This window comes from Xiphias gladius, chromosome 9 (assembly GCF_016859285.1).
Source record: "Xiphias gladius isolate SHS-SW01 ecotype Sanya breed wild chromosome 9, ASM1685928v1, whole genome shotgun sequence".
NCBI lineage: Eukaryota > Metazoa > Chordata > Actinopteri > Istiophoriformes > Xiphiidae > Xiphias > Xiphias gladius.
Genome location: NC_053408.1, coordinates 23,563,464 through 23,572,914, shown reverse-complemented (window position 1 = coordinate 23,572,914; position 9,451 = coordinate 23,563,464). Strand labels below are relative to the sequence as shown.

General features: G+C 38.4%; 1 protein-coding gene across 1 annotated transcript; it reads right to left on the bottom strand.

Annotated features, from left to right (window-relative positions):
* Positions 1–1,655: 1,655 nt before the first annotated feature.
* LOC120793960 (NHL repeat-containing protein 3-like) lies at positions 1,656–9,198 on the bottom strand. Its single transcript, XM_040134431.1, has 3 exons — positions 8,659–9,198; positions 5,806–6,008; positions 1,656–4,258 (listed from the first exon to the last, which is right to left on the bottom strand). The coding sequence occupies exons 1-3, from the start codon at positions 8,915–8,917 to the stop codon at positions 3,659–3,661; spliced, it is 1,062 nt and encodes a 353-aa protein (XP_039990365.1). The 5' UTR covers positions 8,918–9,198; the 3' UTR covers positions 1,656–3,658.
* Positions 9,199–9,451: the final 253 nt, after the last annotated feature.

Sequence of the window (9,451 nt, the reverse complement as noted above, 5' to 3'; positions counted from 1 at the left end):
TTCTATGAAAGGAGTATTAACAATCATCTCCAGTTCACCCCAACCACTTTGCAACTGTTTATCTGTAAAGTGCATCAGTATATGCAAGGGTACAATTCTTGTCAAGCTTTCTTTTTATCCATTTAGAGGATAGCTGTATGTCTGGCCATGTCCAGGAAACCCAGAGAACTAGGTCTCCTCGTTTTCTATATGAAAGACATTTAGGGCAATGACAACTTTACCAGTCTGGGAGTAAAATCATACCATTTTCTCCATTATGTCATATTTATCTTTAAGTCACTCAGCAGAGATACTTGGTCATATCCTTCTAAATTATATAAACAGAGGCAAACCGACACAAAAAGAAAATGGAATTGGACTAGCTGACAGTTATTGTCATTATCAATTAATCTGTCCATTATTTTCTTGACTACTTGTTTGGTCTATAAAATGTCAGAAAATTGTGAAAAATGCCCATCACAATTCTACCAAGCCCAGGTTAGCATTATCATAATGCTTGTTTGTTTTGTTGACCAACACTCCAAATCAAAAGATATCATTTACATCATAAAATCATAAAAGACTATAAAATCAGCTAGCACTCAGATTTGAAAAACTGGAACCAGTGACTTTTGCACAGGTATGTGCAGGTTAATTTTCTGCTGCTTGACTAAACGATTAATTGACTAATCATTTCAGCTCTGGAAAAAACTGCGTACAAAACGCACTATTTCTACTATTACTGTTACATCAGACATTTACCATAGATTAGAATGATCTTTATTGTATTAACAGCAGCAGTAATAGCAGCATAATGTTTAAAACAAAGTGACACTTATGCAAGTCCGAAAAAAAATTAATTTACATATTTACAGACATATGATCATTATAAATATGTAGAAAATAGATGCTGTTTATGATTTGTGTCTGGTAACAGTCTCTGAGGGGTTCAACAGTTTGTGTAATCAGTTCTCTGGTTGGGCAGGGAGGGCTGTGATGTTGGCTAGTCTTCTTCCTCAGTTGAATAGCGTAGATAGTGTCCAAGTTAGGGAGTTCCAACGCTCCATCCAAACAATGCACCAAGCCGCCTTCACCACACGATACAGGTCATCTCACTTGGCAGCTGTGCAGCTGGCATACCACACAGTGACAGTTAGTCACGATGCTCGAGATGGTGCCCCTGTAGAAATTTAGCAGCAGTTTCTGTGGGAGCTGGGCCTGTTTCAGCTAACTGAAGAGCCTGAGAAGAGTCCTTTTTAACCAAGTATGAGGTGTTGTAGGTCCGTGTTAGTTGTTTTGACATATAGACTACAAAACTTTCCATGCTTTCCACTGCTTCTCCATGTATGAGGACGGGAAGGTGGTCTACCTCCTTTGTTCTACTGATGTCAACCATCTGCTTTGTCTTAGAGGTGCTAAGAACAACGTTGTTGTCCTTACACCACTCAGCCAGATGTTCCATCTCAAACTTCTAGGCCCTCTCCTCACTGTCTGAAATCCGCCCAACTGTTGTGGTGTCTTCTGCAAATTTAATTATGGAGTTGGATGTGTGGAAGGGGGTGCAGTTGTGGGTGTAGAGTGTGAGGACCTTTGGGCTCAGCACACAGCTCTGTGGGGTTCTTGTGTCTAGGATGCACACGCACACATTGTACAAGAGATTTGTATGTTAGAGGCCAACTCACTCTGTTTTTATTAAAGGAAGGCTTAAAATGCATTTTCCAACACTGCACCAATTTACAAACAAACTATCATTCAAAGTACTATATGCAAAGAAATGCATGCATCTACATTTCAACGTACACATGGAAAATAATGTGATTTAAACCAAACAGTCTGGCTGTTTGGTTTATACAACACCTGCTTAATATAAAGTACTATTTTTAAAAGTATATTCAGGACATCAAAATGCATCATGTGAACAACTCAGATGGGTGTTGTGGATTGGTGCATTAAAAGCAATTGTTTTTGAAGGCTGATATCTCGAGATCACAACTTAACATAAAAAAAAATGTTCATATTAAAATTAAATAATTAACAAGACAATAACTTAAAATAAATGACACCACAAAAACATAGTTTTTTATCTTAAGACAGTTCAATAATTCATTCATCACAGGAAAACAGTATGCTCTGTTAAGATAATCAAAAATGTAAATTAACAATTTGTCCAGTTCAAACATTGGAAATAGAAGGAGGTGGTAGTAAAAGCATATATTACATTATGTAAGAACATCTGGACAAAATGCTTCAAGAGCAGTTTAGCAGAAACAAACTCACTCACAAATTGTTAAAAATCAAAAAATGTTTCCCAGAAAGAGGCCTCAACAAATGTGTTTTTAACACATTAATCATATACTCATTAGAGGAGTACTCCAGTGACTTAGTATTGGACTTCAATAAAATTGAGGGACTCACAAGAGGCTGATTAAAACAGAAAGGACATAACTAAAGCAGCAGAGGCTAAGGTATCCTGACTTTTAGTCCCTAAAACTCCAAAAATACTAGATCCTAAAGTTACCATAATGTAATACCTTCTTATCGTTAGACCATCCATGGCCCATTAGTAACATAGACTTTGTTATAAATTCGTAAGCATCAAGGATGCGAACTAAGATTCTTTGTCAGCTATGTTCATTTTTAAAATAGCAATTATTGATAACTATTGGTTTTTAAGAACAAACAAACAATATATCCTTATCTACTGTATTTTCTTTACCTGCTTATTTTGTTAAAAGTAGAAGTGTATTTGTTTCAAACTTTATACTAGTATTTTCCTGAAACTGACTGAAATTTAATTTAACAATAAGTACTTGTCCAGTGATATTTTCACTTTTTTTCTTTACATTGTTTTGTTTTTTGTTTTCATAGTATTGAATACTTAATAACTTTTTAAAACCAGCACAAGTTTAGTCAGATGACACCCTGTCTCAAAAAAAATTACATTAATATAGTACTAAATAATCTTACCAAATACTGTGGATGGATTACTGACTGACTACCAGGCAGCAGAGGCCCATCAACAACACCTTCTGTATGAATAGATTTATATGCATTCTTTCATTGAAATGTGAAATGGCTCAGTTAAAAGTAGGACTGTCCTGATGTCCATGTTTTTTCTGATCCTGATCCTTTAATTATGAGCGTATGCCTATTCAGAGACTCATCTGATAATTTGTGTTGCTCTTTGTTACCTACACATAACTATAGAAACAATAATCATGCTATCTTAGCTACAAGCAGATATTGTAAAAAAAAAAAAAAAAAAAAACTAAATATGTTGTCACTTGTTATGGTCGTTTTGGTTGATGTGTTCAGTATGAACAATTTACAGCTCATTAGAAACTTTTCATTATGTTGATTTAAAAAACAAAAAAGCTTAACCAGACGGCATAACGTTTCCTTCAAAACATATTTGCTGCTGCAAACTAGGAGTATAAAAATGTAGATTGTCAGAGGATACCTTTCACAGCTTAACCTTAGATATATGTAATCTTTTTAGCAGGGTTTGCCATAATGACAAAGAATTGTTTTGTGTTTTGTACTGGATTACATGATTGCAAATTACATAACACATGTGAACATTTCATTCCATTTTTAAATAACTGGTAATGCTTATGATTGGTACAGTTTTCTGATTAATCATGCCATTTCAATTCTTCAGTTAAAGCCCAGTGTGGTTCTACAGGAAACTCCCACCCAGACTGAAGGGGGTAAATTTCTGAGCCTGCTGGGCACCAATCTCAGCCACATACAGAGCCCCAGTCTTTAGATCCAGGTCCACCAGGTGGGGCTTCACTTCATCAGCCAGCTGGATCACGCTGACCACCCTGCACTGGCCAATTAAACCTACTGGTGGTGCATCCAGTAGCGCAATCTGATTGGTGTTGAGCTGGACAACAACAAAGTACTTCTTGTCTGGGGTCAGGCGGACAGAATAGGGTGCATCCTCAGTGAAGCAGCTCCCCCATGTCCCCAACCACTCCCCAGTGATGGAGTTAAAGACCTGGAGCCTCTTGTTGCCCCTGTCAGCCACCCACACCCTTTCGGCATTGTCTACAGTCACACTATGAGGGATGTAGAACTGAGCCAGGCCTTGTCCTTTCTCTCCGTGCACCCACAACACCTCCTGCTCTTTAGACAGCTTGATGAGGCGGTTGTTCATTCCACCATCACCGTCCACAATGTATATTTCCCCCGAGTTGTGGACGAAGATCTCAGCTGGCTGGTCAAACTGCAGAGGGTTCAACCCAGAGCCTGCATTCCCTGGTGTACCCAGCACCTGACACATACAAGAAAATATTCAACAACAAGCAACATACTATTTCTAATTCAACATTTCACACTAAATACAGTTAGATACATAAGTATTTGGGCAGTGACACAGTTTTATTGATCTTGCCTCTGTATACCACTACAAATGTATTTGAAACAAAGACATCAAGATGTGATTGAAGTTTAGACATTCAACTTTAATTGAAGGGGTTCAACAAAAATATCACATTAACCGTTTTGGAATTAAAGCAATTTTTATACATAGTCCCTCACTTTCAGGGGCTAAAAAGTAATTGGACTAGCTAACATAACTATAAATATAAGGATTATTTTTAATACTTGGATGATGATTGCAGTCAATGACTGCCTGAAGTCTGGAAACAATGGACATCGCCAAATGCTGAGTTTTCTCCCTTGAGATGCTTTGCAAGGCCTTTACTGCTGCCTTCAGTTGCTGCTTGTTTGAGGTTCTTTCTGCCCTCAGTTTTGTCTTCAGTAAGTGAAAAGCATGCTCAGTTATATTATTATCATATATTTTTCAGTGGCCAGTCAGTTGGTGACTGACTTGGCAACTGAAGAATATTCAATTTCTTTGCCTTGAAAAGCTCTTGGGTTGCTTTTGCAGTTTGTTTTGGGTCACTGTCCATCTGTACTGTGAAGCACTGTGCTATAAGTGTTGCAGCATTTGGCTGAATCTGAGCAGATAGTATAGCCCTATACACTTCAGAATTCATCCTGCTACTGATATCAGTGGTACAATCATCAAACACCAGTGACCCAGTTCCATTGGCTGCCATACATGCCCATGCCATAACACTGCCCCACCATGTTTGACAGATGTGGTATGCTTTGGATCATGAGCCATTCCTTTCCTTCTCCATACTCTTCTCTTCCCATCATTCTGGTACAAGTTAATCTTGGTTTCATCTGTCTAGAAAATCTTGTTCCGGAACTGGGCAGATTTTTTAAAGGTTTTCTGGCAAAGTCTAATCTGTCCTTCCTGTTCCTTAGTGTTACCAGTGGTTTGCACCTTGTTGTAGACTTTGACATTGATACGCCTACCTCCTCGAGACTGTTCTTGATCTGGCTAGATGTTGTGAAAGGTTTTTCTTCACCAAGGAAAGAATTCTGTGATCATCCACTTTAGTTCTCTTCCGTGTTCTTCCAGGCATTTTGGTGTTGCTGAGCTCGCCAGTGCATTACTTCTTTTGAAGAATTTACCAAATGTTGATTTGGCCACTCCTAAAGTTTCTGCCATCTATCTGATAGGTTTGTTTGGTTTTTTCAGCCTAATGATTGCCTCCTTCATTTGCATTGACACCTCTTCGAACTGCATATTGAGGGTTCCCATGAAGAGCTACAAAATGCAAATTCAACCATTGGAATCTACTCCAAACCTTTTGTCTGCTTAATTTGTCAAGAAATAACAAGGCAACAGGCCACACCTGTCCATAAAACTGTCAGTCAATTGCCCAATTACTTTTGAGCCCCCATCCCATAGGCAAAATTACTAAAATTGTAACTAGCAAAGTATACTGTAGATAATGCTGTTACCTGAAGGAGCTTCCCAGATGGTGAGTACCTTTTGATGCAGTGGCCATATGGGCCATTCCCCACGTCTGTGATCCACACAGTAGGGTTTGATGAGTCAGCATCAGCTACAAATATCCCATGAGGCATCTCCAAGGTGGTTGTGTTCCAGGACATGAGGAAATCTCCATCTGTGGTGAACACCAGCACCTTGGGCACATTGTTACCTGGGTGCAAACCAAAGGCAAACACTGTGTTAAGCATAAAGCAAACATCAAGCAGCACATTTGATTTACACTTGCTCAAATTCAAGTATCTTGACTCTTTCTAGATCCCTTAGGTTGTTGCCACAAGGAATAAGAGAACAGCAGAAGAAAAATAAATAAATAAATAACACTCTTCTGCAATTTGGGGATTGTAAACATACCAAGGGGCAATTGTTTGACAACTATTTAATGGTTTATAGTGGGCACATTTCTGCTTCAAATTGTTAGATCTAGCTGTTTTTATTAACCATGTGAATATAAAGAGCATAACAAAGATATATGCTGTTTGCACACAGTTTATTGTATGTACATAGAAAGGCATTGGCTTATGAAAAAAGGCCATTCTGTAGGTGATTTCTTAAGGAGGACAGTTGAAAAGGTCAATGTACATGTACAATTTGATTCTTTGGTTTGTAATAAATTGTTAAACTGAGAAATAACTCATCTCCTGGACTCTCTCCCAAATCAACAAACATGCCGACAAAATCCAGGGAATCTTTATTTAGTCAGCTTTAAAGCGCAAACAAACCAAGTATATACCAAAGCAATTTTTGTAAACTCTCTAATAAAGGCACTATTTAACAGGCTTTCCTCTGGTGTTTCCTCTAGTGTTTTGTCTATATGTATTCAGTACGTCCCCTGTGGAAATTTCACATGGTTCATTAATATTCATAGCCACGTAGCCACTGCAACTTGCACTTTCTAGACTGCATGCATCTGACTGGGGCTATTATGAAATGAAGAGGATGCTACCACACCCACAAACAAATATATGCACACACAGTGACATCAGCATTTAGCAGTCCAGCATACTGTAGATTCATGAGTACGTGCGCGGCAGCTGGTCAATTGAATAGAGAAAAGTGGGAGACAGCTTCATGCTAGACCTCCCTACAGTACCTCTCCTAACCGAAAGCCTTGTACTTATCTAACTTTAGCAAAAGGCAGTAGAAATATAAAATAAGTACCAGAACTGAGTTAAACAAAGTGGACATCTCTGAATGTTCATGGTGAAGTGATTGTTACAAGCCAAGCTAAATGGTTACTAGTTAGTCCTATGAGGCTGCACATTAACACCGTTGTGTAGCCTATTCTGTACACTGCCATAATACCTAAACATTTTGCATTAATTACTCAGGTTTGGTGTCAAATTTAACAGACAGCACAACGGTGTACCAAATTACTGACGTCTGCCGTGAATATTGATGAACCTTGTGCGAACATTGCACCTCTGTGAGGGGTGTTGCCAGGGATTTTTGGCTCCATAAAAAGACACAATATTGGGCCCCACCACCACAGGCCACCCCAACCCTAAAAATAAAACACTCTGCAGACATCCATAAGAAATGTGCTAAAGGCCATCTTTTACAGCAGTAAGTAATTTTAATGGTAAAATTCTTGAATGGAAAATTCTTATAATTTATGCATAACTTAAATTATAACTTGAATATACATTAACCTTGAAATAAAGTTACATTATCTATAAAATGAAATAAACAAGAGAATAAAATCAGCAGCAGATTTTTGATCTAAGTATACAGTACATACCAACTGGTAACAGCTGTAAAAGTTTCAGGCAGCTGTTTTTGTTTCATATAATGATCATTATGTGGAAAAATAGTGTCTGAATTCTTAACACTGCAGATATGTCAACTTATATGTCATTCAACACAAGTTAATAGTGCATTTTCACTTAAATATTCTATTAATGATGATGTTAAGAATTTTAATATTGAAAAAAATTACCGAAGGTTCTAATAATTTTTGAGGGCCCCTATCAGTCATGGACACTTAGAATCATCCTAAGCATTGGCCTACTATGCTACTATGTCAGATAAATAAATTTTGACAACTTGAGAAATAATAATGAAAAGATAAGAAAGTAATGTTTTCTTCACAAATGCGCACAAATGATGTACAAATGAATGAGACCAATTCTAAGTTTCTCCAATCTCCACACAGGATCTCTGGAGCTCAGCCAGAGTTACCATTGAGTTCCTGGTCCACTCTTTTATCAAGGCCCTTCGCCCCCGATTGCTCGGTTTGGCCGGGCAGCCAGCTCTGGGAAGAGTCCTAGTTTTTCCAAACTTCTTCCATTGAAGCATTATGGAGGCCACTGTGCTCTTCAACCTTCAATGCAGCAGCAACCTTTTGTAGTCTTCCCCAGATCTGTGCCTAAACACAATCCTGAGCTCTGCAGGCAGTTCCTTTGACTTGATGGCTTGGTTTTAGCTCTGATATGCATTATCAGATGTGAGACCTTATATAGACATATGTGTACCTTTCCAAATCCTGTCCAATCAACTCGATTTACCACAGGTGGACTCAAATCAAGATGTAGAACTATCTCAAAGACGATCAAATGAAATAGGGGGCACCTGAGCTACATTTCAATTATTATAGCTAAGGGTCTGAATACTAATGTCAGTGTGCTATTTCAGTTTATCCTTCTCAATAAATTTGCAAAACTTTCTAAAATTTTGTTTTTGCTTTGTCATCATGGGGTATGAGGGCAGATTGATGAGGGAAAAATGATTTTATCATAAGGCGGCAACATAAAATGTGAAAAAAGTGAAAGGGTCTGAATACTTTCTGAATGCACTGTATTTACCTCTCTGCGCCACATACACAATACGAGCACAGTGGTCGACAGCCACTCCAAACACCTCCCCGATGAAGAGCTCTGAGTTCGTGGGCCAGTTCAGGTCCAGTTTGTACAGGGGTCTGCCCAGCAACTGGTAATCGTGTCTGAGGCTGGAGCTGCCTGGCTGCTGGGTGCCAATGGCGCCGTACAGCACCATCATGAGCAAGACTAATGAGGCCATACTGGAAGCTATCAAACACGTATGGCCTCTCTTCTTCAGCAACATCTGTGCTTACGCTGCCAGCTTGTGCTACGTTTAATATCCTGGTTCAGTGGAGTTAGCAAAATCTGTCGAAGTGTTTGTAAAAACTGCTGGAGAGGACACTGACTGAAGTCATCTAACGTTAGCTACACAGTCTGTTGTGAAACAAGCGAACTGTTAATCTGATTTGTTAAGATACTATTAAGTTAAAATCCGGTGATTTATATACATATTTATATATGATTTGAAACCCACTAACCACATAAAATGTTGACTTCTCTTCCTCTTGAGCGCTAAACGAAAACAAAACACTGTGGAAAGTGAGACAGAATAACACAAGGCTTTTCCGTTCATAATATCGCAATAAAAAAGTTACTAAAATACCAAGAAACTGAAATATTGCTAATGCTCGACTTGTAAGGTTATGGGACAAGCAAGAGGCCAGACTCAACTTTTAAATAAATCTGTTCTGTGTAAAGAAATATAGATGTGTTTGGGCCAATCCGACACGCGTTTGTAAGCATTATGCCTAGACTGTTGCAAAAAATGTCGACGCTA

Excerpts from the sequence above, each read along its gene's own strand:
- LOC120793960 (XM_040134431.1), bottom strand. The coding sequence starts at position 8,917 with ATGTTGCTGAAGAAGAGAGGCCATACGTGTTTGATAGCTTCCAGTATG. Across the intron at positions 6,009-8,658 it reads TGTGTATGTGGCGCAGAGAG|GTAACAATGTGCCCAAGGTG; the intron begins GTAAATACAGTG and ends GTTTGCACCCAG. Across the intron at positions 4,259-5,805 it reads CATCTGGGAAGCTCCTTCAG|GTGCTGGGTACACCAGGGAA; the intron begins GTAACAGCATTA and ends TGTATGTGTCAG.